The 27,956-nt window shown below is 46.9% G+C and overlaps 1 protein-coding gene across 4 annotated transcripts in view; it reads right to left on the minus strand.

Annotated features, from left to right (window-relative positions):
- Nucleotides 1-27,956, minus strand: part of TUB (TUB bipartite transcription factor) — a 216,135-nt gene that overhangs the window by 12,571 nt on the left and 175,608 nt on the right. For all 4 annotated transcript variants that reach the window (XM_077453673.1, XM_077453671.1, XM_077453674.1 and 1 more), the window contains 7 exons: nucleotides 15,190-15,354; nucleotides 12,844-12,965; nucleotides 12,117-12,308; nucleotides 10,416-10,528; nucleotides 6,882-6,996; nucleotides 3,993-4,091; nucleotides 481-652 (listed from right to left, as the gene is read on the minus strand). In XM_077453673.1, the coding sequence (XP_077309799.1) occupies nucleotides 481-652; nucleotides 3,993-4,091; nucleotides 6,882-6,996; nucleotides 10,416-10,528; nucleotides 12,117-12,308; nucleotides 12,844-12,965; nucleotides 15,190-15,354 (978 nt within the window). The remainder of the gene's footprint in view (nucleotides 1-480; nucleotides 653-3,992; nucleotides 4,092-6,881; nucleotides 6,997-10,415; nucleotides 10,529-12,116; nucleotides 12,309-12,843; nucleotides 12,966-15,189; nucleotides 15,355-27,956) is intronic.

The raw sequence follows: 27,956 nt of genomic DNA on the forward strand, positions 1-27,956 counted from the left end.
CCGAGAAAACGAAGTTCAATGCTTCAGAGCGTGCGCTGAATTGTTTCCAAGCATGCGTAGGAATTTTGCACGTCGGAATTGGTACATACGATCGGAATTTCCGATCGGAACCTTGTCCCGACCGAAAAATTGAGAACCTGCTCTCGATCTTTTTTCTGTCTGGAATTCGGCCAGCTAAATTCAGATGGTGCGTACACACGGTCGCATTTTCCGACCACAAGCTCTCATCGGTCTTTTTCTGGCGGAATTTCCGATCGTGTGGACGCGGCATTGGACAGAGGTATGTCGGGAATATGGCAGTAATGATTGCACCCCCCTGTGCACACTGTGCTCTGACCTACGTATGTGTGTGGGGGGGCAGATTTGGCAGATTTCACATTTTAATGACAGTACACTTATTAAAGAAAAACTAAAAATCACAAGTAAATAGAAGAGATATCAAAAGCGCTGGTGGAGATTTTGTTGGCGGTGGACACTTACGATCGTTGTCGTGTATAATTTGAAAATTCTTCACAGAAGCCTGCGTGACGCGGCCATGAAAGTTCAGGACGTAGGATTGGGTGTCATCGTTCCAGACGGGCGTTTTGTTATGCAGTTCTATGACGCTCTCTGTGCTCTTGTTCTGCCATCGGGAGAGAAGTGTTTCATGTTCCTGCAAAAAGAACCAAAATGAATGTGAGAGACAAATCCCTCTCCAGGTCCAGAACCCCTCATAATGGGCACAGCGGGCATACAGACCCAGAAACTCGGCACAGGGATGGTGGGAACCCCTCATAATGGGCACAGTGGGTGTACAGACCCGGGAACTCGGCACAGGGATGGTGGGAACCCCTCATAATGGGCACAGCGGGTGTACAGACCCGGGAACTCGGCACAGGGATGGTGGGAACCCCTCATAATGGGCACAGCGGGCGTACAGACCCGGGAACTCGGCACAGGGATGGTGGGAACGCCTCATAATGGGCACAGCGGGTGTACAGACCTCGGAACTCAGCACAGGGGTGGTGGGAACCCCTCATAATGGGCACAGCGGGCGTACAGACCCGGGAACTCAGCATAGGGATAGTGGGAACCCCTCATAATGGGCACAGCGAGTGTACAGACCCGGGAACTCAGCACAGAGATGGTGGGAACCCCTCATAATGGGCACAGCGGGTGTACAGATACGGGAACTCAGTACAGGGATGGTGGGAACCCCTCATAATGGGCACAGCGGGTGTACAGACCCGGGAACTCGGCACAGAGATGGTGGGAACCCCTCATAATCGGCACAGCGGGTGTACAGACCCGGGAACTCAGCACAGGGATGGTGGGAACCCCTCATAATGGGCACAGCGGGTGTACAGACCCGGGAACTCAGCACAGGGATGGTGGGAACTAGGGATGGCCAAACTGTTCGCCCGGTGGTCGGTTCACGGTGAATTTTGCATGTTCGTGATTCGCCTGATCGGCGGACTATTGCCGCTGTTCGCCCGGCGGACATATGTGTTTACAGTGTGAAAGAACTTTGACCTATGATGACACATCCATCATGGGGTACAGGACAGCCAATTGAGACATTTCAGCACATGGACAATTGGACATTCCCCCTACCTTATAAATAGACCTGATCTGGCGGACATTTTACATTCTGTCTTATGTCAGTGTAGGGACAGGACGCTGTGTGGAGCAAGGAGAGACTGTAGTGACACAAATCACTAGCTATTAGGTCCACAAAAGTCCTTTTAAGGACTGGTATAGGTGTACAGTATATAGGGTTCAGTGCACTGCTGTGCTGGTGATTGCAGCAGCCTGTCTTTTGTCAGTGCAGGGAGGGACAGGACGCTGTGTGGAGCAGGGACAGTCAGTTTAATCACTAGCTATTACTATTAGGTCCTTTTAAGGACTGGTATAGGTGTACAGTATATAGGGTTGTACACGTATAATATACTTTCTTCCAACTATAGAAAGAATATTATACTTGACTGCTGCTCTATTCTGCAGCAGTCCTTTATCAGTGTAGGGACTGAGGTACAGTCTGCAAATCACTAGCTACTAGGTCCACAAAGGTCCTTGTAAGGACTGGTATAGGTGTACAATATATAGGGTTGTGGTGCACTGCTGCTGACTGCTGCCCTATTCTGCAGCAGTCCTTTATCAGTGTGGTGACTGAGGGACAGTCTGCAAATCACTAGATACTAGGTCCACAAAGGTCCTTGTAAGGACTGGTATAGGTGTACAATATATAGGGTGCTGGTGCAGGGCTGTGCTGCAGATTCCTGCCCTATTCTGCAGCAGTCCTTTATCAGTGTAGGGACTGAGGGACAGTCTGCAAATCACTAGCTACTAGGTCCACAAAGGTCCTTTTAAGGACTGGTATAGGTGTACTATTTGGTATGCAGTATATAGGTGTGTAATACATGTATAAAATACTTGCACATATAGAAAGCATAGTATAGTGCGTTTCCACTGTGCAGCATTGTGACTGCTGAGCGGTTCTGCAGCGATACTACAAAGAGTGACAAACGCAATAAAAAAAAAGTGGCTAACACCGCTCAATTTGACAGTTGGTAAAGTGGTGTGTGACAATGGTGCCAATCTGCTTAGCGCATTGAAACAGGGCAAAATCACGCACGTGCCATGCATGGCACACGTCTTAAACTTGGTCGTGCAGCGATTCGTTGTCAAATACCCTGGAGTCCAGGACATCTTGCGACAGGCAAGGAAAATCTCGGCCCATTTCAGAAGATCTTACACGGCCATGGCTCGCCTTGCTGACATTCAGCGGCGACACAATCTGCCAGTCAGACGTCTTATTTGCGATTGCCCGACACGATGGAACTCAACCTTCTATGTGCTTGATAGGCTGCTCCAGCAGAAACGTGCAGTTAACGTCTACCTGTATGAACTCTGCGGCAGAACAGGTTCTGGGGAGCTGGGTTTTTTTCACCGCGCCAGTGGCTGCTCATGCGCGACGCATGCAGACTTCTGCGGCCATTTGAGGAGATCACCAAACTGGTCAGTCGCAGCCATGGCGCCATCAGTGACATGGTACCTTATGTCTTCTTTATGGAGCGTGCATTGCGTCGTGTCATTGATCAAGCTGTGGAGGAGCAGGAGCGGGAAGATGAGGAAGTCGCAATGCTGGATGAATTCCCAGGGGGGGCTACTCTATCTGAGACAAGTCTGGTGATCATCTCCTGCACCCTCTTCATAGCCTACCCTAACCTTTCCTCTCCTCCATTGCCTTCGTGCGCTCCTGAGTCCTGAATTGTCAAAATTTCACAGATAAAAAAATAATGCTTGTCGTTGTTGATCCCAGATTCACTTCATACTTTTGTTATGTCAGTGTCCATGTGGTGGGACTATGTGTGCACAGCTAGTAAGTATTTTGTGGCTAAAAATATGACCTCAGCACAGGGATGGTGGGAACCCCTCATAATGGGCACAGCAGGTGTACAGAGCTGGGAACTCAGCACAGGGATGGTGGGAACCCCTCATAATGGGCACAGCGGGTATACAGACCCGGGAACTCAACACAGGGATAGTGGGAACCCCGCATAATGGGCACAGCGGGTGTTCAGACCCGGGAACTCAGCACAAGGATGGTGGAAATCCCTCATAATGGGCACAGCAGGTGTACAGACCCGGGAACTCAGCATAGGGATGATGGGAACCCCTCATAATGGGCACAGCGGGTGTACAGACCCGGGAACTCAGCACAGGGATGATGGGAACCCCTCATAATGGGCACAGCGGGTGTACAGACCCAGGAACTCAGCACAGGGATGATGGGAACCCCTCATAATAGGCACAGCTGGTGTACAGAGCTGGGAACTCAGCACAGGGATGGTGGGAACCCCTCATAATGGGCCCAGCGGGTGTACAGACCCGGGAACTCAACACAGGGATAGTGGGAACTCCTCATAATTGGCACAGCGGGTGTTCAGACCCGGGAACTCAGCACAGGGATGATGGGAACCCCTCATGATGGGCACAGCGGGGGTACTCACATTTCTTGGTCTTATAGAAACCCTTTCATGGTCCATGTTCATCCCTGGAATAATCACACTCATTTTTCGAGGTCCTTTAAAGCCTAATACATTGGTTTCCTGGAGTAACAAAGATGAAATATTTCCATCAGATCAATGAATGTGGACGACTCTTCAGGGAATGATGTAGTTTCGGGCTAGAAATTTTATCAATGGAAATGCTACTCTGCAAAGTGAATTTTCACAGAGGCTATGTTTACACTTTGAAGGAGCAGTAAAAACACACGGTTGAGCTGCATTTTTAAATCCCCCCCCCCAACTACTCCTCTTAGGGCAGCAGCAGAAAATAACCCTCCCCCATCCCTGCATTCAGAGGGCAGTAACGCCTGCTGATTGCACCCCATTCCGTGGAATGGTTGCAGGGTGGTAGTACAGGTTTTTAGGGGTTAAAACAGGTGGTGAGACAACATAATGACATTCAATCACAATGTGACTTGTGTAGCAATTATATACTAGACATGTGCAATTCATTTCATTCCAAATTAGCTTTTTAACGAATTTTGGAAAATTAGTTCATTCGGAAATATCCAAATTAATGAAAACCCGTTTAACGCGTTTTTTCAAATATTTGTAAATTCGAAAATTCGTAATTGGAAATTCGAAAGTCAGAAAAAACGAAAATTCAAAAATCTGAAATAATAACTAACTAATAATAACTTAAAGTGGAGGGCCACCCTGAAAACCAAAAAATGTTAAAAATGACAAAAAAATCTAAAAAAAAATAAAATGAGAAATTTTTTATTTATTTTTTTTACTTACCAGAAATGCCTGTTGCTAGGCACTTTATCCTAATCTTCCTCTTCCTCCTCCGCGGAGATCTTCCGTCTTCTGTCTTCGTCGCGGCGTCTTCTGGGTAATGGGTCGCGCTGTGTTCTGGGAACTGTGTGTTCCAGAACACAGCGCGTCCCATTCAGAAAGCGCTGCGGGACTCGCGCATGCGCAGTAGGAAACGGGCAGTGAAGCCGTAAGGCTCCGCTGCCTGTTTCCCTTACAGGGAATGGCGGCGCCGGGACCCGAGAGCCGAGGGACGGCTCGGCCTCGGGCGGCCGACATCGCGGGCGCCCTGGACAGGTAAGTGATTTTATTAAGTCAGCAGCTGCAGTGTTTGCAGCTGCTGACTTTTTTTTTTTTTTTTTTTTTTAAACTGGCCCTCCTCTTTAACTATTACTAACCATTAAATTATAAGTATTGGAATTTCCTTTCAAATTCGGCTGTTAGTGAATGTAATGAATACAAATTTATCTGAAGTTACGAATTATCTGAAATAACGAATGCCGCATCTAAACAAATGGAACGGAACAAATTAATAATAATAAATAATAATATTAATAATGTTTTATTATTATTCTTATTATTTATTATTAATTTGTTATTAATTTGTTATTATTAATTAATTATTAATTTGTTCTGTTCCATTTGTTTAGATGCGGCATTCGTTATTTCGGATAATTCGTAACTTCAGATAAATTTGTATTTGTTATGTTCACTAACAGCCAAATTTGAAAGGAAATTCAAATACTTATAATTTGAGACCCCTTTGACACTGGGGCGTTTTTCAGGCGATTTAGCGTTAAAAAAAAGCGCCTGTAAAGCGCCTGAAAGAAGCCTCATCTGCAATCCCAATGTGAAAGCCCTGAGTGCTGTCACGCTGAGGCGCTGCGCTGGCAGGGCGTCAAAAAAAAGTCCTGCAAGCAGCATCTTTGCAGCGCTTTTGTAGCGGTGACTACACCGCGCCTAAAGCGCCCCTTCTCATTGAAATCAATGGGGAGCACCTGTAAAATGCCTGCAAAGCGCTTTTGGCAGCGGCGCATTGTGGGCGCTCTTAACCCTTTATTTGGCCACTAGCAGGGGTTAAAAGCGTTCCGCTAGTGCTCGAAAAACATTGGTAAAGCGCCGTTAGTTTACTTTACAAGCTTTTTTCGGGCGCTGGTAGTGTGAAAGGGCACTTAAAGCACTCGGGCTTTCACATTGGGATTGCAGATGTGGCTTCTTTCAGGCGCTTTACAGACGCTTTTTTTAACGCTAAAGCACCTGAAAAACGTCTGAAAAACGCCCCAGTGTGAAAGGGGTCTAAGAAAGGTCTAAGACCGCTTTCCCACTGAGCATCCCCTAGCATTGGCGGTAAAACTCCTCTATTTTTAGCGGCGTTTTACCGTCGGATTTGCGGCGCACTTTGGCCAGTATCGAGGCGCTTTTACCCCCTGCTAGTGGCTGAGAAAGGTTTATAACTGCCCGCAATGCACCGCAATAGCGGTATAGTCGCGCTGCCCCATTGATTTCAATGGGGAGCAGCGGTGGAGGAGCGGTAAACACACACCGCTCCTTTACCGCTCCAAAGAAGCTGCTGCCAGGACTTTTCCTGACGCCCAGCCAGCGCACCGCTCCAGCTGTTTGAGGGCAGATTGCGGGCGCTATTTTTAAACGATATAGCGTCTGCAAAATGCCCTCGGTGTGAAAGGGGTCTAATAGTTATTAGTTAGTTAGTTATTCTTTCGATTTTTCTAATTTTCTTTCTTATTCTCTGATTTTCGAATTTTCAAATTGCAATCATAACGACCCGAAAAAAAAACAAAAATTAATGAAACGAAAACAAACACATTTTTTGGCAGTGCACATGTCTATTGTATACTAGATTTATTATTTATGCTTTTATTTTGCTATTTTCTTTCGCACAAAATGCATCAAATGCGCAAAAACAATACCTGTTCAAATGAGACCTTATAGTGTCATGGCAGATAAACCCCCCCCCCCCCCCCCCCCTTAGAAATTTCTGTAGTACAGAAAAATAAAATGTAACCAATGAGACAACTGGATAAACGTGGAATCTTGTGACGCAGACCGCACACTTACGTAGCAGATGGCTGCCAGCTCCTGCCGTAAGTTGCTGGCCTCCAGGCTGGAGGGCGTCTTCACTGGGTTCACCCCATTGTCATAGACGGTGAACTTCGTACCCATTAGATTTGATCTGAGCCGGAAAATAAATATATGGAAAGAATTCGTTATTGTGAGTGACATATATTCTGCATTTTCTTTGCCAAAACAACATCCTTTTACTGCCACAAACCTTCCCACAAATAGAAAAATAAAAAACATTGTCCTAAACTAGAACAAAATAATAACAAAGTATCATCTTAGTCTAAAAATATAATTTTAGTTCTGAAATATCCCATAATTATAACAAAGTATCATCTTAGTCTTAAAATATAATTTTAGTCCTAAAATATCCCATAATTATAACAAAGTATCATCTTAGTCTAAACACAGATCTAAAGCCGAAACGTTGTTTCCTGTTTGGTTTCGGATACGCCCGAGGAACGGATTCCTCCCCTCTCACATTTTCTTTGTCACCCGAGTCTCATTGAGGGGGAAGTAGAAGGAAATCCTAAAGTGTCGCCATTGGTCACCAGGACAAACAGAGGGGGTGAATCTTCCCAGCGGGAAGCAATAAAAAGTAGACAGGGTTCCAAACCCTTTCCTACTCCATCCAAAACACAAGACAAAGTTTTGTCTGTAGATTCACTTTAAAGAAAATCTTCCCTGCAGCTTGTTACTGAATGGAGTTTTAGCCCTTGTACACACGGTCGGACATTGTAATGGACAATATCCGATCGGACCGTGTTGTTGGATAATCCGACAGTGTGTGGGCTCCATCCGTCGGAGTATCCGACAGACCAAGTTTTACAGCTGGTCTATAAAATTTTCCGACAACATGATCCGATGGGACTTTGTCCGATCACGTGTAGAGAATTCCGATCGGACAAAGTGCCACGCATGCTCAGATCAAATTCCTAGACCAAAGCTATTGGCTACTAGCCTGAACGTAGTCCCGTCCTAACGAAATAACGTCATCACGTTAAGTACGATCGGATTTTCTGACAACTTTGTCCGACTGTGTGTATGCAATAGTTTCGGATAAAATCCGTCGGACAAAATCCGACGGATTTAATTGTCAGAATGTCCGACCGTGTGTACAAGGGCTAACCTCTTGCCGCCGAGGGTATGCAGATGTGCGTATTAGGCTATTGGGGGTTATACCGGGATGATGCCCGCAGCTGCAGGCATCATCCCGGTACTGTTTTTTAGAGCCGGCGATCGGCTTTCCAGCGATAACAACCAATGCGGCTAAAAGCTGCTCGGCTGTTATACCGGAGCAGCGGGAGGGGACGCCCCCCCCCCTCCCACCGCCTCCCGCCGCTCTTACCGGAGCTCCCGTTCCACCAGGAGCCCCGATCAAAAATCCGCTGCTTCTGGCAGCTAGGGACAGACTGGAATGAAGACGTAAACAGCTTCATTCCAGTCTCCTAATTGTAAACACGGAAGCGACATCATGACAATGGTGCTGGTTTTAAAAAAATATATAGTATTCAGAATCGGCGATCTGAATACTTTGAAGTACAAATGAGGGATTTGGGGTCTTTTAGGCCCCCCCGATCCCTCCATAAAGAGTACCTGCCACCACCTATTACTGTCACAAGGGATGTTTACATTCCTTGTAGACATGTGCGATTCGTTTCGTACGAATCTCAAATGTGCTGACTTCCTCCTGGGGCTGCTTATTATGAGGGGCTCCCACCATCCCTGTGCTATGCTGACTTCCTCCTGGGGCTGCTTATTATGAGGGGCTCCCACCATCCCTGTGCTGTGCTGACTTCCTCCTGGGGCTGCTTATTATGAGGGGCTCCCACCATCCCTGTGCTGTGCTGACTTCCTCCTGGGGCTGCTTATTATGAGGGGCTCCCACCATCCCTGTGCTATGCTGACTTCCTCCTGGGGCTGCTTATTATGAGGGGCTCCCACCATCCCTGTGCTGTGCTGACTTCCTCCTGGGGCTGCTTATTATGAGGGGCTCCCACCATCCCTGTGCTGTGCTGATTTCTTCTGGGTGCTGTACCTCTGCTGTGCTCATTATGAGGGGTTTCCACCATTCCTGTGCTGTACTGACATACTGAGCACAGCAGAGGTACAGCCCCAGGAGGAAGTCAGCATAAAACAGGGATGGTGGGAGCCCCTCATAATATGCACAGCAGAGGTACAGCCCCAGGAGGATGTCAGCATAGCACAGGGATGGTGGGAGCTCCTCATAATAAGCAGCCCCAGGAGGAAGTCAGCATAGCACAGGGATGGTGGGAGCCCCTCATAATATGCACAGCAGAGGTACAGCCCCAGGAGGATGTCAGCATAGCACAGGGATGGTGGGAGCCCTTCATAATAAGCAGCCCCAGGAGGAAGTCAGCATAGCACAGGGATGGTGGGAGCCCCTCATAATAAGCAGCCCCAGGAGGAAGTCAGTATAGCGCAGGGATGGTGGGAGCCCCTCATAATAAGCAGCCCCAGGAGGAGCAGGCGCAAACTGGACCAGCGGCCTATGGCAGACAATCCGCTTCTCTCTTTCTCATCTAATGAAACTTTGTATTTCGGATAGGAAATTCTTCAACGGAATTTAGTATTTCGGATAAAAACCAAACTTCCATCAGCATCGACTGTCATATTGAGGTATATTTTTTGCCTTTAAATTCATCGTAACGAACGTCGTTCATACAAATTAACGAACGGAAATTCGTATTTCGTACGAAACGGAATTTCGGACACGAAATACGAACTAATTTTAATACGAATCGTAACGGAACAGAACTAAACCAATTTTTTTGATGGCGCCCATGTCTAATTCCTTGTGACAGCAATAAAAGTGATCAAAATTTTTTTTTTTTTTAAAACAATTTATAAATTTTAAAATAAATAAAATAGATAAGATTTTTTAAATTTTTTTTTTAAAGCTCGCACAGCAAAGAAAACGCATACAGAAGTCGCGCCCGCATATGTAAAACGGTGTTCAAATCACACATGTGAGGTATCGCCACGGTCGTCAGAGCGAGAGCGATAATTCTAGCTCTAGACCTCTGTAGCTCTAACCTGGTAATCATAAAAAAAAATTTTTAAAGCGCGTCGCCTATGGAGATTTTTAGGTACCGTAGTTTGTCGCCATTCCACAAGTGAGTGCAATTATAAAGCGTGACGTGTTTGGTATCTATCTACATCATCTTTCACATTATACAAAAAAATTTGTGCTAACTTTACTATTTCGTTTTTTTTTTTAAATTCATGAAAATGTCCCTTTTCCCAAAAAGTTGCGTTTAAAAAACACGCAAAAGGAAAACTGGAACCAGAGAACTATAGAGTGAAAAATCCTGAGAATCACAGGGACTTGGTAGGCAGGGATAGAATGCAGAGGTAGGTTATCATCAGATGATGTGAATTCCCCGATCAGTACTGATCAATACTGAACTTACACGCCGCTCGGAGATAACTCTGTTTTGGGTGGAGAATGAGATAAGTCCCAATAATTTATAAACATTCATTTGATGTATCCCCCTCCTGTATTATTACCGCAGTTTGCCGATGAAGCTCTCTCCTCCCCGGGAGAGGTCGGTCGGATCGATGGAGATGAGGTAATTGGAGGTTTTGCTCTTCTTCCTTTTCCTCCCAGCCAATAGAAATACCTAAAAAAAAAATATATATATATATTTGTGACCCTAAAACCCCCGTCTGGACCATCAAAAAGCAAAGAAGAGACGATAAAAAATATGAATACATTTTGTCCTAAACTGGAACACTAAGCCCCCTCTGGAATATTCCACATAACACCCGGAGTCACAAACCCCCCCATGACCTAGTCCTGTGGATGGGGTGAAATGCGTCGGGCAGCAGGAGTGTTCTTTATATTGCACATTAATATGTGGCATAAATAACACCACAAAAATATACAGGGCCCCTCAGCATCCTTCCCTCTGTATTTGCATGTTTTCTTTATGTATATTTGATGATAATTTGCACTCAATTGTTTTGATTAATTATTTTTTATTTATTTATTTATTACGGTTTAATTTATTTATTTTCACCAAAATGATTACAAAGAACAGATCCTGGATAGGTAAAAGGATCTTCTGTAACTTCAGGAGCCATGAACCAGTTGAGGACTTGGGGGGTAAGACTCACGATGTCGGTAAGGGTCATTTCAGAGACGGATGTAAAAAAAAACACACATTTTTACATACTGTCCCTGGTTTCACTGAGGCTGGCAACCCTGATGGGGCCCCCTAGTGGCCCAATGGTCAGTCCGCCCCTGACTCACGCCCTAAGAATCCCCAACACAGTACTACGGCTACATTTACACTGCAATTTCTGGGTTTTTGATGCACACAAAGTGGATTCTCAATTCTTTTTAGCTTTGGAATATATTTATGTGAAAGTTTTTGTGCCTAGAGGTTCAGATTGACCATTGATTTTTCCCATTGACTCCATTTTCCCATCAACTTTTCCAATTGGCTTTTCCCATTGATTCCATTTTCCCATTAGCTTTTCTACGTGACTTTTCCCATGGATTCCATTTTCCCATTGACTCTTCCCATTGATTCCATTTTCCCATTGGCTTCTCCCATTGACTTTTTCCATTGGCTTTTCACAATCATTTCTTTTCCCATTGACTTTTTTTATTGACTTTTCTTCTTTGCTTTTCCCATTGGCTTTCCCCAATGATTTATTTTCCCATTTACTTTTTTATTGACTTTTCTTCTTGGCTTTTCCCATTGGCTTTTTGCCATTGACTTCTCCCATTGACTCCATTTTCCTATTGCCTTCTCCTATTGACTTTTCCCATTGACTTTTATATTGACTTTTCCCATTTATTCCATTATCCCATTGGCTTTTCCAATTGACTCCATTTTCCCATTGGCTTTTCCAATTGACTCCATTTGCCCATTTGGCTTTTCCCAATTACTAAATTTTCCTGTTGACTTTTCTTAATGACTTTTCCCATGGTTTTTCCCATTGACTCAATTTACCCATTTACCTTTCCTACTAACTTTTCCCAATTGATTTCATGTTCCCATTGGCTTTTCCCATTGAATCCATTTTCCCATTGACTTAATTTTCCCATTGACATTTCTCATTTACTTCATTTTCCAATTAACTTTGCCCATTGACTTTTCCTATTGGCTCTATTTCACCTAATGGTGAAAGAGTTCCATTTTTTTTTTTACCCAAAAAAAAGCAGTTACTTTCCCCCCCAGCCTTTTCAATGTCACAGACCTTTTTGCCGTCTTCCCTCTCCAGATGGAGGTAATAGGTGGGGTACATGCCCCGGTCCATGCCCTTCTTATCCCGGGTGATCCTGCACTTAATGGTGACTCCCTGAGGGGCCGGCCGCATCGAGAACTCCTCCAGGTCCTCCACATCAATGGACGGCTCGTTGGTCTGTGGGCTTGGCGCCGCGGCACTCTCCTGAGGGGAACAAAAAACGTCACTAACCAACCAGAGTCATTTCTTACAGAAAACCCATAGAGAGAGAACTGCATGATGTGCCATTGCTGACCTCCCAATGGAAAATGTGTCATGGTTATCCTCTGGCATTGCTGAACAAGTATCTCTGCGGCAATGTCAAACTGAAGTCAGAACTCCTCTATCAGTTTTGGGTGGATTTCGTTCTAATTAAGCTAATTAAAGTGTTCCTCAAGGGTTAGAATGTCTCTGTTTGTCCTGGTGACCACTGTCTTCAGGATGTGGAATACAAAGTTTAGAGTTGTCACCAGAACAGGAAAGGGATTTCCTCACTTCCTGTTTTTTTTTTTTTTTCTAGTGAAGGGAAATCTCCCTAATTAGGCACAGGTTTTTTTTTAACCCTTCCCTACTCCATCCGAAATGAAAGAAAGTTTTGGCCTTCGATGCACTTTGACACCAAAGTCATTCTCTGTTACATTTGCCCACAATGCTCCTTGGTCCCAGTCCCGGAGCCAATCAGATTGAAGCTGCTCCTCACCTTGTTGGACTTTTTGCTGGTGGCGGACCCGGGCCGGGTGTTGCTGTTGAGTTGAGAGGAACTTGAGCTGTCTTCATCTTCCTCGTCTCCTTCTTCATCGAAGTTCATGCTGCTCGATATACCTGGGGGAGGGGGGGGGACACCACACAGTAATTGGGGGGGAGGGGGCTCATACACATGCCATTTACAAGCCAATTTCGGTTTTTAAGCTGAGCTCCATGCAAGCAGATAAATACATATAAGACTGCTGCCAAAGTATTTCTGTCCATCCAGTTCTGAGATTTACACAGCTCTGTCGTGCAGCACAGCCCTGTCTGGCAGGACAGGAGGCCTTCCACTGCTGCAGTTCAGTAACACTTGCAGGTCTTGCACCTCCCCCCCCCCCCCCCCAGCTTGTTATTGGACCATGAAAGAAAAGCAGCAGACTGATGAGCTCATCTGTCTGTCACGTTGCCCTCTCCTCCTGCCAGCATGCTCTTTTTAGGCTCGATTCATATCTATGCATATTGCTTTTGAGCGTTTCTGCTGTGCTTTCCGCGTTTTTACAGTGATTTTGCCGCTGACAGCTGAATGTAAAAAAAAAAAAGAATTGCCAGGTAAAGAAAATAAATTGTGAACAAAAACAGCTTGTCCCCCCCCCCCCCCCCCCCCAGGTCCACACCTGGCCCTTGGATCCAGTATGAATTCGGAGGGGATCCCCCCATGCCAAAATCTTTTTTTTTAAATGGCGTGGGGTTCCCCCCAAAACCCATACCAGACCATTATCTGAACATGCAGCTCAGCAGACCAGGAAAGGAAGGGGACAAGCGAGTGCCCCCCCCCCCCTGAACTGTACCAGACCCCATGCCCTCAACATGGGGGGTGTATGCTTTGATGGGGACAAAGGCCTCTTCTCGACAACCCTGGCCGGTGGTTGTCGGCGTCTGCAGGCGGGGGGGGGGGGGGCTTATCGGAATCCAGAAGCCCCCTTTAACAAGATACCCAGATCTGGCCTCCCCCCCCCCATGTGAATGAGTATGGGGTACATTGTACCCCTACCCATTCACCAAAAGAAGGTAGTGTAGTGTGAAAATCACAGCAAAATCATGGTAAAAACACAGTACTTGCATATTGGGCGAGGGTCTATTGAAGTCTATTACATGCGAAACTCTGCATTTTGCGGGGGAAAGAAAGTACCCGACCCTTTCCAAAAACGCAGAGGCACAAAAATGCATTGATGTGAACGTGTTCCATAGGAACCCATGTTAAAAAAATTGCAAAATGCATCAAAAACGCATTAGTGTGACTCGAGCCTTACTGCAGCACACCTCATTGTCTCCCTGTGCTGCTTCTCCCTTCCCCCAGTCTGAGCTCTGCTGTACAAAGAATACAAAAGACATTGGTGTGCACTTACACTGCTTGAAATATATACTGTATATAGTGCATGTGCCATTTTTGCTTTGTTTTGGTATGTTGGCATTCACATTAATTTTGATTGGACTGCTTTAATGCAATGCACATTGACACACAGCATAACGCACATCATGCACATGTGCATTATTGTATTGTCTAAATGGGCCCTTAACCTGCTGAAAAGTGGCGGGCTTTAATGCCCACACGCCGCACATATGTGCCACTGGTTGGCCGATGCGTCTGTGCTAAGAGCGTGCTCACTGTGCGCTCCCAGCACCGAGACCGAGCTGTCAAAGACAGATCCTGATCCTCGCTAACGATTGGTAGCCAGTGGGACCGGCTTCTGATCATGTGACCTCTGTGACAGCCAATCACAATGGGTCACATGATTTGTGATCCTCCCTGCCCCCCAGGCATACAGACCCTATGATCGTGATGCCAGGGCTGGACGGAAAGGGTCAATCTGTGATGAATTGTATCCAGATTGATCACAAATCGCTACATTGTATGGCCACCTTTAGGCCCCATTCACATCTTCGGGTTCCAGGAACGTGTGCAGAAATGCGCATCTCCGCGTGTGTTCCTGGGAATTATTTCTTAAGGACATTCCAAACTCTACTTGGTAACACGCGTTTCGTCACGCATAGCAAAAACACATGAGGTTCACTGCTACTTTGGTGTATTTGTAGTGCATAGAGCAGCCCATTCAAGTGAATAGGCTAGACATGTGTCGGTTAATTTTGTTCCAAATTGAAATTCAGACGAATTTTAATTTTTCAGAAATTCTGAAGTATCCGAATTGCTGAATTAGTAATGAATTTAAACAAATCCAAAATAATGAAAAAAAAATAATTGGACGAAATTCGAATTTGAATAGTTTTCGAATATTTTTTTCGAAAGTGAAATGGCAGCGTTCTCTGTAATGACAACAGTAAACCGGTGGTATTTGCTCACCTTTCTTTTGCATGGTCGCCCTCAGGTCCTGCTTGCTTTGCGATTGTCCGCCGGTCGCGGTCTCCTTCTCGTCCTCCTCCTGAGGGGACTGTCCCACCGTCAGGATCTGTACGTGGCTCCCCGTGTCCTGGGCCTCGTCCTGGAAAGCAGCCGGACCGTCTATTCCTGCAGAGAAGGATAAAAGGTCAGCTCGATGTATTGTGTGTGTTGTGTGTCTGGGAGATCCTTCACCGGCCAACTACGAGCGCCGATCAATGGCGGGAACACCATGGAAAGTTCCCGTCCGCCATGTCTCCTGTACACATTGTGTGCCGCATCAAAGACCCGAGACCAGGGAGTGACTTCACTACGTTTTTTGGTGAAGTTTAATTCTCATTCCATAAATCCTTAACACAAGGATAAGGATTCTTTATTTTTATTCAGACTTTTTAAATCTCATTGGAGGTGAGTGAAAAGAACCGGGATCTTTGGGAACGGAAGTCAGATTTATGCAACTCACCCTTAAAAAACTTTGATCCACATGACGAGTCTGCGGAAAGGAGATATGAAGGGGCAGACTCTTTGTAGATCTCTTTGTACACTTCTGTTGGGGGGGGAAAGGCGAACACTGTGGCTCCTTCTGAAAATACTATTTGCCTGGCTGTCTCTGGGTTCATTACATCCTCGTCACTGACCCAGAACAAGCAAACGGCAGGACTGATACAAGAATTTGGGTTCTGTAAAAACTTCCCATTTACTATCACTAGAAGGCATCAGCATGCATCACCAGAGGGCAAGGCATAAATGTAGGATGAAGAAGGGATGGGCGAGGGATGAGGGAGGGATGGGCGAGGGATCAGGAAAGAAATGGGCAAGGAAAAAGGAAAGGTTGGGAGAGGGATGAGGAAATAAATGGGTGAGGGATGAGGAAAGGATGGGCGAGGGATGAGGAAAGGATGGGCGAGGGATGAGGGAGGGATGGATGAGGGATGAGGAAAGAAATGGGCGAGGGATAAAGAAAGGATGGGTGAGGGATGAGGAAAGGATGGGCGAGGGATGAGGGAGGGATGGATGAGGGATGAGGAAAGAAATGGGCGAGGGATGAGGGAGGGATGGATGAGGGATGAGGAAAGAAATGGGCGAGGGATGAGGAAAGGATGGGTGAGGGATGAGGAAAGGATGGGCGAGGGATGAGGAAAGGATGGGCGAGGGATGAGGCAGGGATGGATGAGGGATGAGGAAAGAAATGGGCGAGGGATGAGGAAAGGATGGGTGAGGGATGAGGAAAGAAATAGGCGAGGGATGAGGAAAGAAATGGGCGAGGGATGAGGAAAGGATGGTCGAGGGATGAGGATGGGTGAGGGATGAGGAAAGGATGGGTGAGGGATGAGGAAAGGATGGGTGAGGGATGAGGAAAGGATGGTCAAGGGATGAGGATGGTTAAGGGAAGAGGAAAGGATGGGCGAGGGATGAGGATGGGTGAGGGAAGAGGAAAGGATGGGTGAGGGATGAGGAAAGGATGGGCGAGGGATGAGTATGGGTGAGGGATGAGGAAAGGATGGGTGAGGGATGAAGGAAAGGATGGGCGAGGGATGAGGATGGGTGAGGGATGAGGAAAGGATGGGAGAGGGATGAGATGGGTAAGGGAAGAGGAAAGGATGGGCGAGGGATGAGGATGGGTGAGGGATGAGGAAAGGATGGGTGAGGGATGAAGGAAAGGATGGGCGAGGGATGAGGAAAGGATGGGCGAGGGATGAGGATGGGTGAGGGAAGAGGAAAGGATGGGCGAGGGATGAGGAAAGGATGGGCGAGGAATGAGGATGGGTGAGGGATGAGCAAAGGATGGGCGAGGGATGAGGATGGGTGAGGGATGAGTAAAGGATGGGCGAGGGATGAGGATGAGTGAGGGATGAGGAAAGGATGGGTGAGGGATGAGGAAAGGATGGGCGAGGGATGAGGAAAGGATGGGTGAGGGATGAGTAAAGGATGGGCGAGGGATGAGGATGGGTGAGGGATGAGGAAAGGATGTGTGAGGGATGAGGAAAGGGTGGGTGAGGGATGAGGATGGGTGAGGGATAAGGAAAGAATGGGTGAGGGATGAGGAAAAGATGGGCGAGAGATGGGGATGGGTGAGGGATGAGGAAAGGATGGGTGAGGGATGAGGAAAGGATGGGTGAGGGATGAGGAAAAGATGGGCGAGGGATGAGGATGGGTGAGGGATGAGGAAAGGATGGGCGAGAGATGAGGAAAGAAATGGGCGAGGGATGAGGAAAGGATGGGTGAGGGAAGAGGAAAGGATGGGTGAGGGATGAGGAAAGGATGGGTGAGGGATGAGGAAAAGATGGGCGAGGGATGAGGATGGGTGAGGGATGAGGAAAGGATGGGCGAGAGATGAGGAAAGAAATGGGCGAGGGATGAGGAAAGGATGGGTGAGGGAAGAGGAAAGGATGGGCGAGGCATGAGGATGGGTGAGGGATGAGGAAAGGATGGGCGAGGGATGAGGATGGGTGAGGGATGAGGAAAGGATGGGCGAGGAATGAGGATGGGTAAGGGATGAGGAAAGGATGGGCGAGGGATGAGGATGGGTGAGGGATGAGGAAAGGATGGGTGAGGGATGAGGAAAGGATGGGTGAGGGATGAGGAAAGGATGGGCGAGGGATGAGGATGGGTGAGGGATGAGGAAAGGATGGGCGAGGGATGAGGATGGTTGAGGGATGAGGAAAGGATGGGCGAGGGATGAAGGAAAGGATGGGCGAGGGATGAAGGAAAGGATGGGCGAGGGATGAGGATGGGTGAGGGATGAAGAAAGGATGGGTGAGGGAAGAGGAAAGGATGGGCGAGGGATGAGGATGGGTGAGGGATGAGGAAAGGATGGGTGAGGGATGAGGATGGGTGAGGGATGAAGAAAGGATGGGTGAGGGATGAGGAAAGGATGGGTGAGGGAAGAGGAAAGGATGGGCGAGGGATGAGGATGGGTGAGGGAAAAGGAAAGGATGGGCGAGGGATGAAGGAAAGGATGGGTGAGGGATGAGGATGGGTGAGGGATGAAGAAAGGATGGGTGAGGGATGAAGAAAGGATGGGTGAGGGATGAAGAAAGGATGGGTGAGGGATGAGGATGGGTGAGTGATGAGGAAAGGATGGGCGAAGGATGAAGGAAAGTATAAGGGAGGGGAGGGGAAGAGATGGAGAAAGAAGGATAAGGAAAGGATGAGTAAGGGATAAGTAAGGTATGAGGATGGGAAGAACAGGGGATGAAGATGAGAATGGAGAGAGATGAAGAAAGAAATGTGTGAGGGATGAGGAAAGGATGAGTAAGGTAAGAGGGAAGAGCTGTGCAGGGGATGAAGAAGGGATGGGAGAGGGATGAAGAAAAAATGGTAAAGGATGGATGAGGGATGAGTAAAGTACAACAGAGGGATGAGCTGGGGATGAAGAAGGCAATGGCGGCTGGTGTCTTTTTTTTTGGATGGGAGGGTGCAAACATCCGCACCCCCTGTGGGTCAGTTGCACCCCCTGTGGGTCAGTTGGTCGATCGGGTCAGTTGCACCCCCTGTGGGTCAGTTGCACCCCCTGCGGGTCAGTTGGTCGATCGGGTCAGTTGCACCCCCCGTGTTTCATTAGCATTTTTCTGCACCACAATTTCAATTGTTGTTTAATTGTTGATATCTCATTGTGTCTCACTGCTTTCTTTCCATCGACCTTCCTTTCCACACTTCTCCTGCTGCATTCTACAAAATATATCATATTTTAAAAGTCCATTCAGGGGATTGGGAACCCCTCATACTGATGAAGGTGGACGCAGAAACTCAAAGCAGACACATACAGTATCTCACATAAGTAAGTACACCCCTCAGTCACATTTTTGTAAATATTTTCTTCTCTCTTTTCATGTGACAACACTGAAGAAATGACACTTGTCTACAATGTAAAGTAGTGAGTGTACAGCTTGTATAACAGTGTCAATTTGTCTAAACCGCTGGCAACAAAAGTCAGTACACCCCAAGTGAAAATGTCCAAATTGGGCCCAAAGTGTCAATATTTTGTGTGGCCACCATTATTTTCCAGCACTGCCTTAACCCTCTTGGGCATGGAGGTCACCAGAGCTTCACAGGTCACCACTGGAGTCCTCTTCCCCTCCCCCATGATGACATCACAGAGCTGGTGGATGTTGGAGACCTTGCGCTCCTCCACCTTCCATCTGAGGATGTCCCACAGATGATCAATAGGGTTTAGGTCTGGAGACATGCTTGGCCAGTCCATCACCTTTACCCTCAGCTTCTTTAGCAAGGCAGTGGTGGTGTTGGAGGTGTGTTTGGGGTGGTTATCATGTTGGAATACTGCCCTGCGGCCCAGTCTCTGAAGGGAGGGGGTCATGCTCTGCTTCAGTATGTCACAGTACATGTTGGCATTCATGGTCCCCTCAATGATCTGTAGCCCCCCCAGTGCCGGCAGCACTCATGCAGCCCCAGACCATGACACTCCCACCACCATGCCTGACTGTAGACAAGACACACTTGTCTTTGTCCTCCTCACCTGGTTGCCCCCACACACGCCTGACACCATCTGACACCAAATACCTTTATCTTGGTCTCATCAGACCACAGGACATGGTTCCAGTAATCCATCTCCTTATGCCGCGTACACACGAGCGGATTGTATGGCGTACTTAGTCCATCATACAATCCGACGGACAATCCGTCGTAGTTTCCACTGAACGGACTTGACCACACACGGATACACAAACAGTCCGTCGAAAGCTTGCGCAATGACGTGTACGGCACGTACGACGGGACTAGAAATAGGAAGTCCAATACACAGCAATGCAACCTTCCGCCATGTAAATCCTTTCTGGGCATGCGCCATTCTTAGTCCGTCGAACTAGCCTACTGACGAGCGGATTGTCCGCTGAAACCAAAGTACGACGGACAGATTTTTGGAAAATCCGAAATTCTTAGTACTCCGGACTGCACGCTGAAAAAGTCCGCTGAAGCCCACACACGAGCGGACTGTCCGCTGAAATGTGTTTCGATGGACTAAGTACGCCATACAGTCCGCCTGTGTGTACGCGGCATAAGAATGGCGCATGCCCAGAAAGGATTTACACGGCGGAAAGGTGCTTTGCTGTGTATTGGACTTCCTATTTCTAGTCCCATCGTACGTGCTGTACACGTCATCGCGCAAGCTTTCAGCGGACTGTTTGTGTATCCGTGTGTGGTCAAGTCCGTTCAGTGGAAAGTATGACGGATTGTCCGTCGGATTGTATGACGGACTAAGTACGCCATACAATCCGCTCGTGTGTACGCGGCATAAGTCATAATTTTTCCGCTGTGCAGATCCTAAAATACCAAATATTTACAACAAGGAGGAAATATTTCTAGAAGGTTCATTCAGGATGAGATTCTATCCAAACGAAAACATAAAATCCTGTCCAAAGCAAACAAAGAGCAACTATAAAAAAAAACAAAAAAAAAAGTAATAACAAAATAACAACAATGTATATAATTCATTTCTAATTTGTACCTTCATTAAATGTAACCACATTGCTACACTTGGGGGCGCCCTCTCTTCTCTTTTATACTCTGGAGCTCCTGCTTGGTTTTGCTTCTAATCCCCTTGCAGAGGCTTCTATTTGTAGATGGACATTTTATGGTTACACAACCAATCACATCGCTAGAATCTTTTTATATGGACTATAAACCGAAGGACTTATGAATAAATGGTTGTAGAACGAAGCATCTGAGTCTCCATTATTTCTTATTGGGAAATTCGCTTTGATATACAAGCGCTTTGGATTACAAGCATGGTTCTGAAACGCATTATGCTCGCAATCCAAGGTTTTACTGCATGTCCAAAATTCATCTAGGGTGGGAAAGGTTTGTCACATTTATCTGCTACTTTTTTTGTCCAAGCAGACCCCTTAGTTCTGCAGTGTTTCAGATTATGAATAGAGATGGCCTTGCGGTTCGCCCGGCAGTCGGTTCACGGCAAATTTTGCGTTTTTCAACGGACTAAGTACGCCATACAGTCCGCCCGTGTGTACTCTGTAGTCTGCTTGTTTTCAGCAAACTGTTTGTGGTCTTTCTTGTGCATCATCTTTAGAAGAGGCTTCCTTCTGGGACGACAGTCATGCAGACCAATTTGATGCAGTGTGCGGCGTATGGTCTGAGCACTGACAGCCTGACCCCCTCACCCCTACAACCTCTGCAGCAATGCTGGCAGCACTCATACCTCTATTTCCCAAAGACAACCTCTGGATATGATGCTGAACACGTGACCTCAACTTCTTTGGTGGACCTTGGCGAGGCCTGTTCTGAGGGGAACCTGTCCTGTTATACCGCTGTATGGTCTTGGCCACCGTGCTGCAGCTCAGTTTCAGGGTCTTGGAAATCTTCTTATAGCCTAGGCCATCCTTATGTAGAGCAACAATTCTTTATTTCAGATCCTCAGAGGGTTCTTTGCCATGAGGTGCCATGTTGAACTTCCAGTGACCAGTATGAGAGAGTGAGAGCGATAACACCAAATTTAACACACCTGCTCCCCATTCACACCTGAGACCTTGTAATACTAAAGAGTCACATGACACCGGGGAGGGAAAATGGCTAATTGGGCCCAATTTTGAGTTTTTCACTTAGGGGTGTACTGACTTTTGTTGCCAGCGGTTTAGACATTAATGACTGTGTGTTAAGTTATTTTGAGGGGACGGCAAATTTACACTGTTATAGAAGCTACAAAACAACCATGAATGCCAACATGTACTGTGACCTACTGAAGCAGAGCATGATCCCCTCCCTTCAGAGACTGGACCGCAGGGTAGTATTCCAACATGATAACCACCCCAAACACACCTCCAACACCACCACTGCCTTGCTAAAGAAGCTGAGGGTAAAGGTGATGGACTGGCCAAGCATGTCTCCAGACCTAAACCCTATTGTTCATCTGTGGGACATCCTCAAATGGAAGGTGGAGGAGGGGAAGGTCTCCAACATCCACCAGCTCTGTGATGTCATCATGGGGGAGGGGAAGAGAACTCCAGTGGTGACCTGTGAAGCTCTGGTGACCTCCATGCCCAAGAGGGTGAAGGCAGTGCTGGAAAATAATGGCGGCCACACAAAATATTGACACTTTGGGATCCAATTTGGACATTTTCACTTAGGGGTGTCCAGCGGTTTAGACATTAATGGCTGTGTGTTGAGTTATTTTGAGGGGACGGGAAATTTACACTGTTATACAAGCTGTACACTCACTACTTTACATTGTAGACAAGTGTCATTTCTTCAGTGTTGTCACATGAAAAGAGAGATGAAAAGATTTACAAAAATGTGAGTGAGGGGTGTACTTACTTTTGTGAGATACTGTAAGTAAGAGGGAAACTCTCCAGCATGTAGCAAACGTTGAAATATGATTTCTGGGTGGGGTGACCCTTTAAGCCTTATATATCCAGTGACTTGATATCATTTTACTCTTCCATGGAGGGGTGAAGACAACGTTCTTCCTGTCAGTTGCACTCCAACACATGATGTATAGCTTCATTTAAAATAATAAAAAAAAAGGGGGGGCATAACGTGCAACAATAAATGGCGCAGGGGGCGGTCACACGGACATGCAGCGACACCGTGCGGTCTAACAAAGACGGATATCATATCACAGCATGCAAAGCACCACACAGTGTACAGGGGCCTTGCTGGGGTGTAAATTCTATATGGAACGCACATTATATACAGAGAAGGCGGACAGAAGACACGGAATTATCCCCCTAGGTCAACCTTAGCAGAGGAGATGGCGCTGGATGCGGGTCACGTGACCGGCCCGCCATCCTTTGTGCGCACTTTGATTTTATACGATATCACGACAGTTTGAGGTTTATGGTCACTGCAATCTCCTCGCTCAGATCTCTTATATCTCTCGTGTGTCTTATGCCGCGTACACACGGGCGGACTGTATGGCGTACTTAGTCCGTCGAAACACATTTCAGCGGACGATCCGCTCGTGTGTGGGCTTCAGCGGACTTTTTCAGCATGCAGTCCGGCGTACTAAGTATTTCGGATTTTCCGTAATTCTGTCCGTCATACTTTGGTTTCAGCGGACAATACGGTCGTCAGTGTGCTAGTTGGACGGACTAAGGCCGCGTACACACGAGCGGACTGTATGGCGTACTTAGTCCGTCATACAATCCGACGGACAGTCCGTCATACTTTCGACTGAACGGACTTGACCACACACGGATGCACAAACAGTCCGTCGAAAGCTTGCGCGATGACGTGTACAGCACGTACGACGGGACTAGAAATAGGAAGTCCAAGACACAGCAAAGCACCCTTCCGCCGTGTAAATCCTTTCTGAGCATGCGCCATTCTTAGTCCGTCCAACTAGCCTACTGACGAGCGGATTGTCCGCTGAAACCAAAGTCTGACGGACAGAATTACGGAAATTCCGAAATACTTAGTACTCCGGACTGCACGCTGAAAAAGTCAGCTGAAGCCCACACACGAGCGGACTGTCCGCTGAAATGTGTTTCGACGGACTAAGTACGCCATACAGTCCGCCCGTGTGTACGCGGCATAAGAATGGCGCATGCCCAGAAAGGATTTACACGGCGGAAAGGTGCTTTGCTGTGTATTGGACTTCCTATTTCTAGTCCCGTCGTACGTGCTGTACACGTCATCGCGCAAGCTTTGTTTGGGTATCCGTGTGTGGTCAAGTCCGTTCAGTGGAAAGTATGACGGACTGTCCGTCGGATTGTATGACGGACTAAGTACGCCATACAATCCGCTCGTGTGTACGCGGCATAAGTCATAATTTTTCCACTGTGCAGATCCTAAAATACCGAATATTTACAACAAGGAGGAAATATTTCTAGAAGGTTCATTCAGGATGAGATTCTATCCAAACGAAAACATAAAATCCTGTCCAAAGCAAACAAAAAGCAACTATAAAAAAAAACAAAAAAAAAGTAATAACAAAATAACAACAATGTATATAATTCATTTCTAATTTGTACCTTCATTAAATGTAACCACATTGCTACACTTGGGGGCGCCCTCTCTTCTCTTTTATACTCTAGAGCTCCTGCTTGGTTTTGCTTCTAATCCCCTTGCAGAGGCTTCTATTTGTAGATGGACATTTTATGGTTACACAACCAATCACATCGCTAGAATCTTTTTATATGGACTATAAACCGAAGGACTTATGAATAAATGGTTGTGGAACGAAGCATCTGAGTCTCCATTATTTCTTATTGGGAAATTCGCTTTGATATACAAGCGCTTTGGATTACAAGCATGGTTCTGAAATGCGTTATGCTCGCAATCCAAGGTTTTACTGCATGTCCAAAATTCATCTAGGGTGGGAAAGGTTTGTCACATTTATCTGCTACTTTTTTTGTCCAAGCAGACCCCTTAGTTCTCCAGTGTTTCAGATTATGAATAGAGATGGCCTTGCGGTTCGCCCGGCAGTCGGTTCACGGCAAATTTTGCGTGTTCGCGATTCACCAAACCGGGGGACTTCTGGCGCTGTTCGCGCGGCGGACATATGCATTTACATTGTGAAAGAACTTTGACCCATGATGACACATCCATCATGAGATACAGGACAGCCAATTGAGACATGTCAGCACATGGACAATTGCACATTCCCCCTACCTTATAAATAGACCTGATCTGGCGGCCATTTTACAGTCTGTCTTTTGTCAGTGTAGGGACAGGACGCTGTGTGGAGTAGGGACAGACTGTAGTGACACAAATCGCTAGCTATTAGGTCCACAAAAGTCCTTTTAAGGACTGGTATAGGTGTACAGTATATAGGGTTCTGGTGCACTGCTGCTGACTGCTGTGCTGGTGATTGCTGAATGCACTGCTGACCGATTCTGCAGCTGTCTTTTGTCAGTGTAGGGACAGGACGCTGTGTGGAGCAGGGACAGTCAGTTTAATCACTAGCTATTACTATTAGGTCCACAAAGGTCCTTTTAAGGACTGGTATAGGTGTACAGTATATAGGGTTCTACACGTATAATATACTTTCTTTCAAAGATACAAAGTATATTATGTATACTCTCTATCACGGTGCTGGTGTGGTGTCAGTGCTCTCTATCTCCGTGCTGGTGTCAGTGCTCTCTATCATGGTGCTGGTGTGGTGTCAGTGCTCTCTATCTCCGTGCTGGTGTCAGTGCTCTCTATCATGGTGCTGGTGTGGTGTCAGTGCTCTCTATCTCGGTGCTGGTGTCAGTGCTCTCTATCTCCGTGCTGGTGTCAGTGCTCTCTATCATGGTGCTGGTGTGGTGTCAGTGCTCTCTATCTCGGTGCTGGTGTCAGTGCTCTCTATCATGGTGCTGGTGTCAGTGCTCTCTATCTCGGTGCTGGTGTCAGTGCTCTCTATCTCGGTGCTGGTGTCAGTGCTCTCTATCTCGGTGCTGGTGTGGTCTCAGTGCTCTCTATCATAGTGCTGGTGTCAGTGCTCTCTATCTCGGTGCTGGTGTGGTGTCAGTGCTCTCTATCTCGGTGCTGGTGTCAGTGCTCTCTATCTCGGTGCTGGTGTCAGTGCTCTCTATCTCGGTGCTGGTGTCAGTGCTCTCTATCTCGGTGCTGGTGTCAGTGCTCAGTCTCTATCGCGGTGCTGGTGTCAGTGCTCAGTCTCTATCGTGGTGCTGGTGTCAGTTCTCAGTCTCTATTGCGGTGCTGGTGTCAGTGTTCTATCTCAGTGCTGGTGTCAGTGAGGGAGATAGCAGCGGAGAAGCCAATCAGCAGCCAGTGCCAGCACCATGGCTGAGGGGATCAGCACTGGACTAGCACCTTTGGACCACCGCAGTGGAGCCCTGCATAGGTGGGGGTAAGGGCCGGGCAGAGGGAGGGGCTCAAGCACAGGTTGGCACACTGGGACACTGGCACAGGACTGCGCTGCCCTGATTGTGGCACTGATCATCTCCTGCACCCCCTTCATAGCCTGGCCTGACCTTGCCTCTCCTCCATGGCCTTCATGCGCTCCTGAGTCCTGAATTGTCAAAATTTTATAGATAAAAAAAGAATGCTTGTCGTTGTCGATCCCAGATTCACTTCATACATGTGTTATGTCAGTGTCCATGTGGTGGGACTATGTGTGCACAGCTAGTAAGTATTTTGTGGCTGAAAATATGACCTGGAGGTTTTTAAGGTTCGCCTGCCATTAAAGTCAATGGGGTCCGCGGCAAACTTTGCGGTTCGCAAACTTTTGGCCACGTTCGCGGTTTGTGTTCACGAAATGTCCCGTCAGAAGTTTGTCCATCATTAATTATGAATCCCTCCATCCAGGCTTATGGCATTATCCCACCCTGATGAGGGGAGTTGTAGTCCCCTTGATCCATGTTTGCCTTCTCTTCTTTCTCCAAATTTAAATTGCTAGAAGACACCACAAGTTTCTCATATTTAATGATGGGCAGCATAGTAGCTTAGTGGTTAGCACTTATGCCTCGCAGCACCGGGGTCATCACATCAGATCCCAGTCAGGACACTGCATGGAGTTTGCATGTTCTTCCTGTGGTCTACATGGGTTTCCTCTGGCTACATTGTTTTCCTTCCAAAGATAAACGCTGCTCCAGGTGAGATTAGACAGCTTTGTGGTATCCATATATGGGGGGTTCCCCAGCACAGCACATTATATACAGAAGAAATGGCCGCACACCACCGCCGATCCGTACAAACCATTTATTGCGTAATGAATCCAAAGCAGAGGCCATCCAGTGTGCTCCTCTTATTATTCTTTGCTGGCTACATGACATAGTATTTTACACTGTATCTATGATTCTAACGCGTTTCAGCTATTAAAGCCTTCCTCATGTAAGGAAGGTTGTAATAGCTGAAACGCGTTAGCATTTTACACTGTATCTATGTCATGTAGCCAATAAGAGTAATAAGAGGAGCACACCGGGTGGTCAGCTGCTTTGGATTCATTACAAGGGGGAACTGGACATCCCAGCTTGTGCCCCGTCCTCAGCATGTACATTTAATGTTCAGCCAGCGACGGCCCGTCCATTGGGGGGCATACAGGCGCCGCCCCCCCCATCCATGCATCTGGCCCCCTAATCTACGTTCAGGGCACTAGAAGCATGGAATCCAATGTTTTGTTTTTTTGAAGCACGTGATTAGAGCCAGAGGCTTTAATAGGCTTCAGAAATGGGTGGGCTCGGGGGGGCAGAGCATTGCGCCCCCCGAGCCCACCCAGTTCCGTGACATTAGTGAACTAATGTTCACTATTGTCACACTGATTCTCCTCCTAGCCAATCAGAAAGTGCGTCTGAGAAGCATTCCAATTGGCCTAGGAGGAGGAGGGTGGGAAGCCGCCATGATCCAGAAGACAAGTGGAATCCGCCAACCGTCACTCGAAAGGGAAGCGCTGCCCGCTCCATAGATGGGGTAAGTGCTGGGCTTACCCAACTGACCTGACCTGACTGCGCACACGCGTGGGGGGGGGGGGGTGCTTTGTGGTAGACGTGCAATTAGTTTAGTTACAAATTCATCTTTTAACGAATTTCAACAAATTCGTTAATTCGGAAAAATCCAAATGAAGGAAAAACGAATTTTTCCAAATATTTGTAAATTCGAAAGTAAGAATGAAAAACCCGAAAATTCAAAAATCTGAAATAATAAATAAATAATAATATCTATTACTAACTATTAAATTATAGGTATTGGAATTTCCTTTCAAATTTGGCTGTTAGGGAACGTAACGAATAAGAATTTATCCGAAGTTACGAACTACCCAAAATAACGAGTGCCGCATTTAAACAAATGGAATGTAACAAATAAATAATAATAAATAA

The sequence above is a fragment of the Lithobates pipiens genome, unplaced genomic scaffold (genome assembly GCF_037356315.1).
Source record: "Lithobates pipiens isolate NorthernLeopardFrog02 unplaced genomic scaffold, aLitPip1_a1.2 Scaffold_24, whole genome shotgun sequence".
In the NCBI taxonomy this organism is placed as follows: Eukaryota; Metazoa; Chordata; class Amphibia; order Anura; family Ranidae; genus Lithobates; species Lithobates pipiens.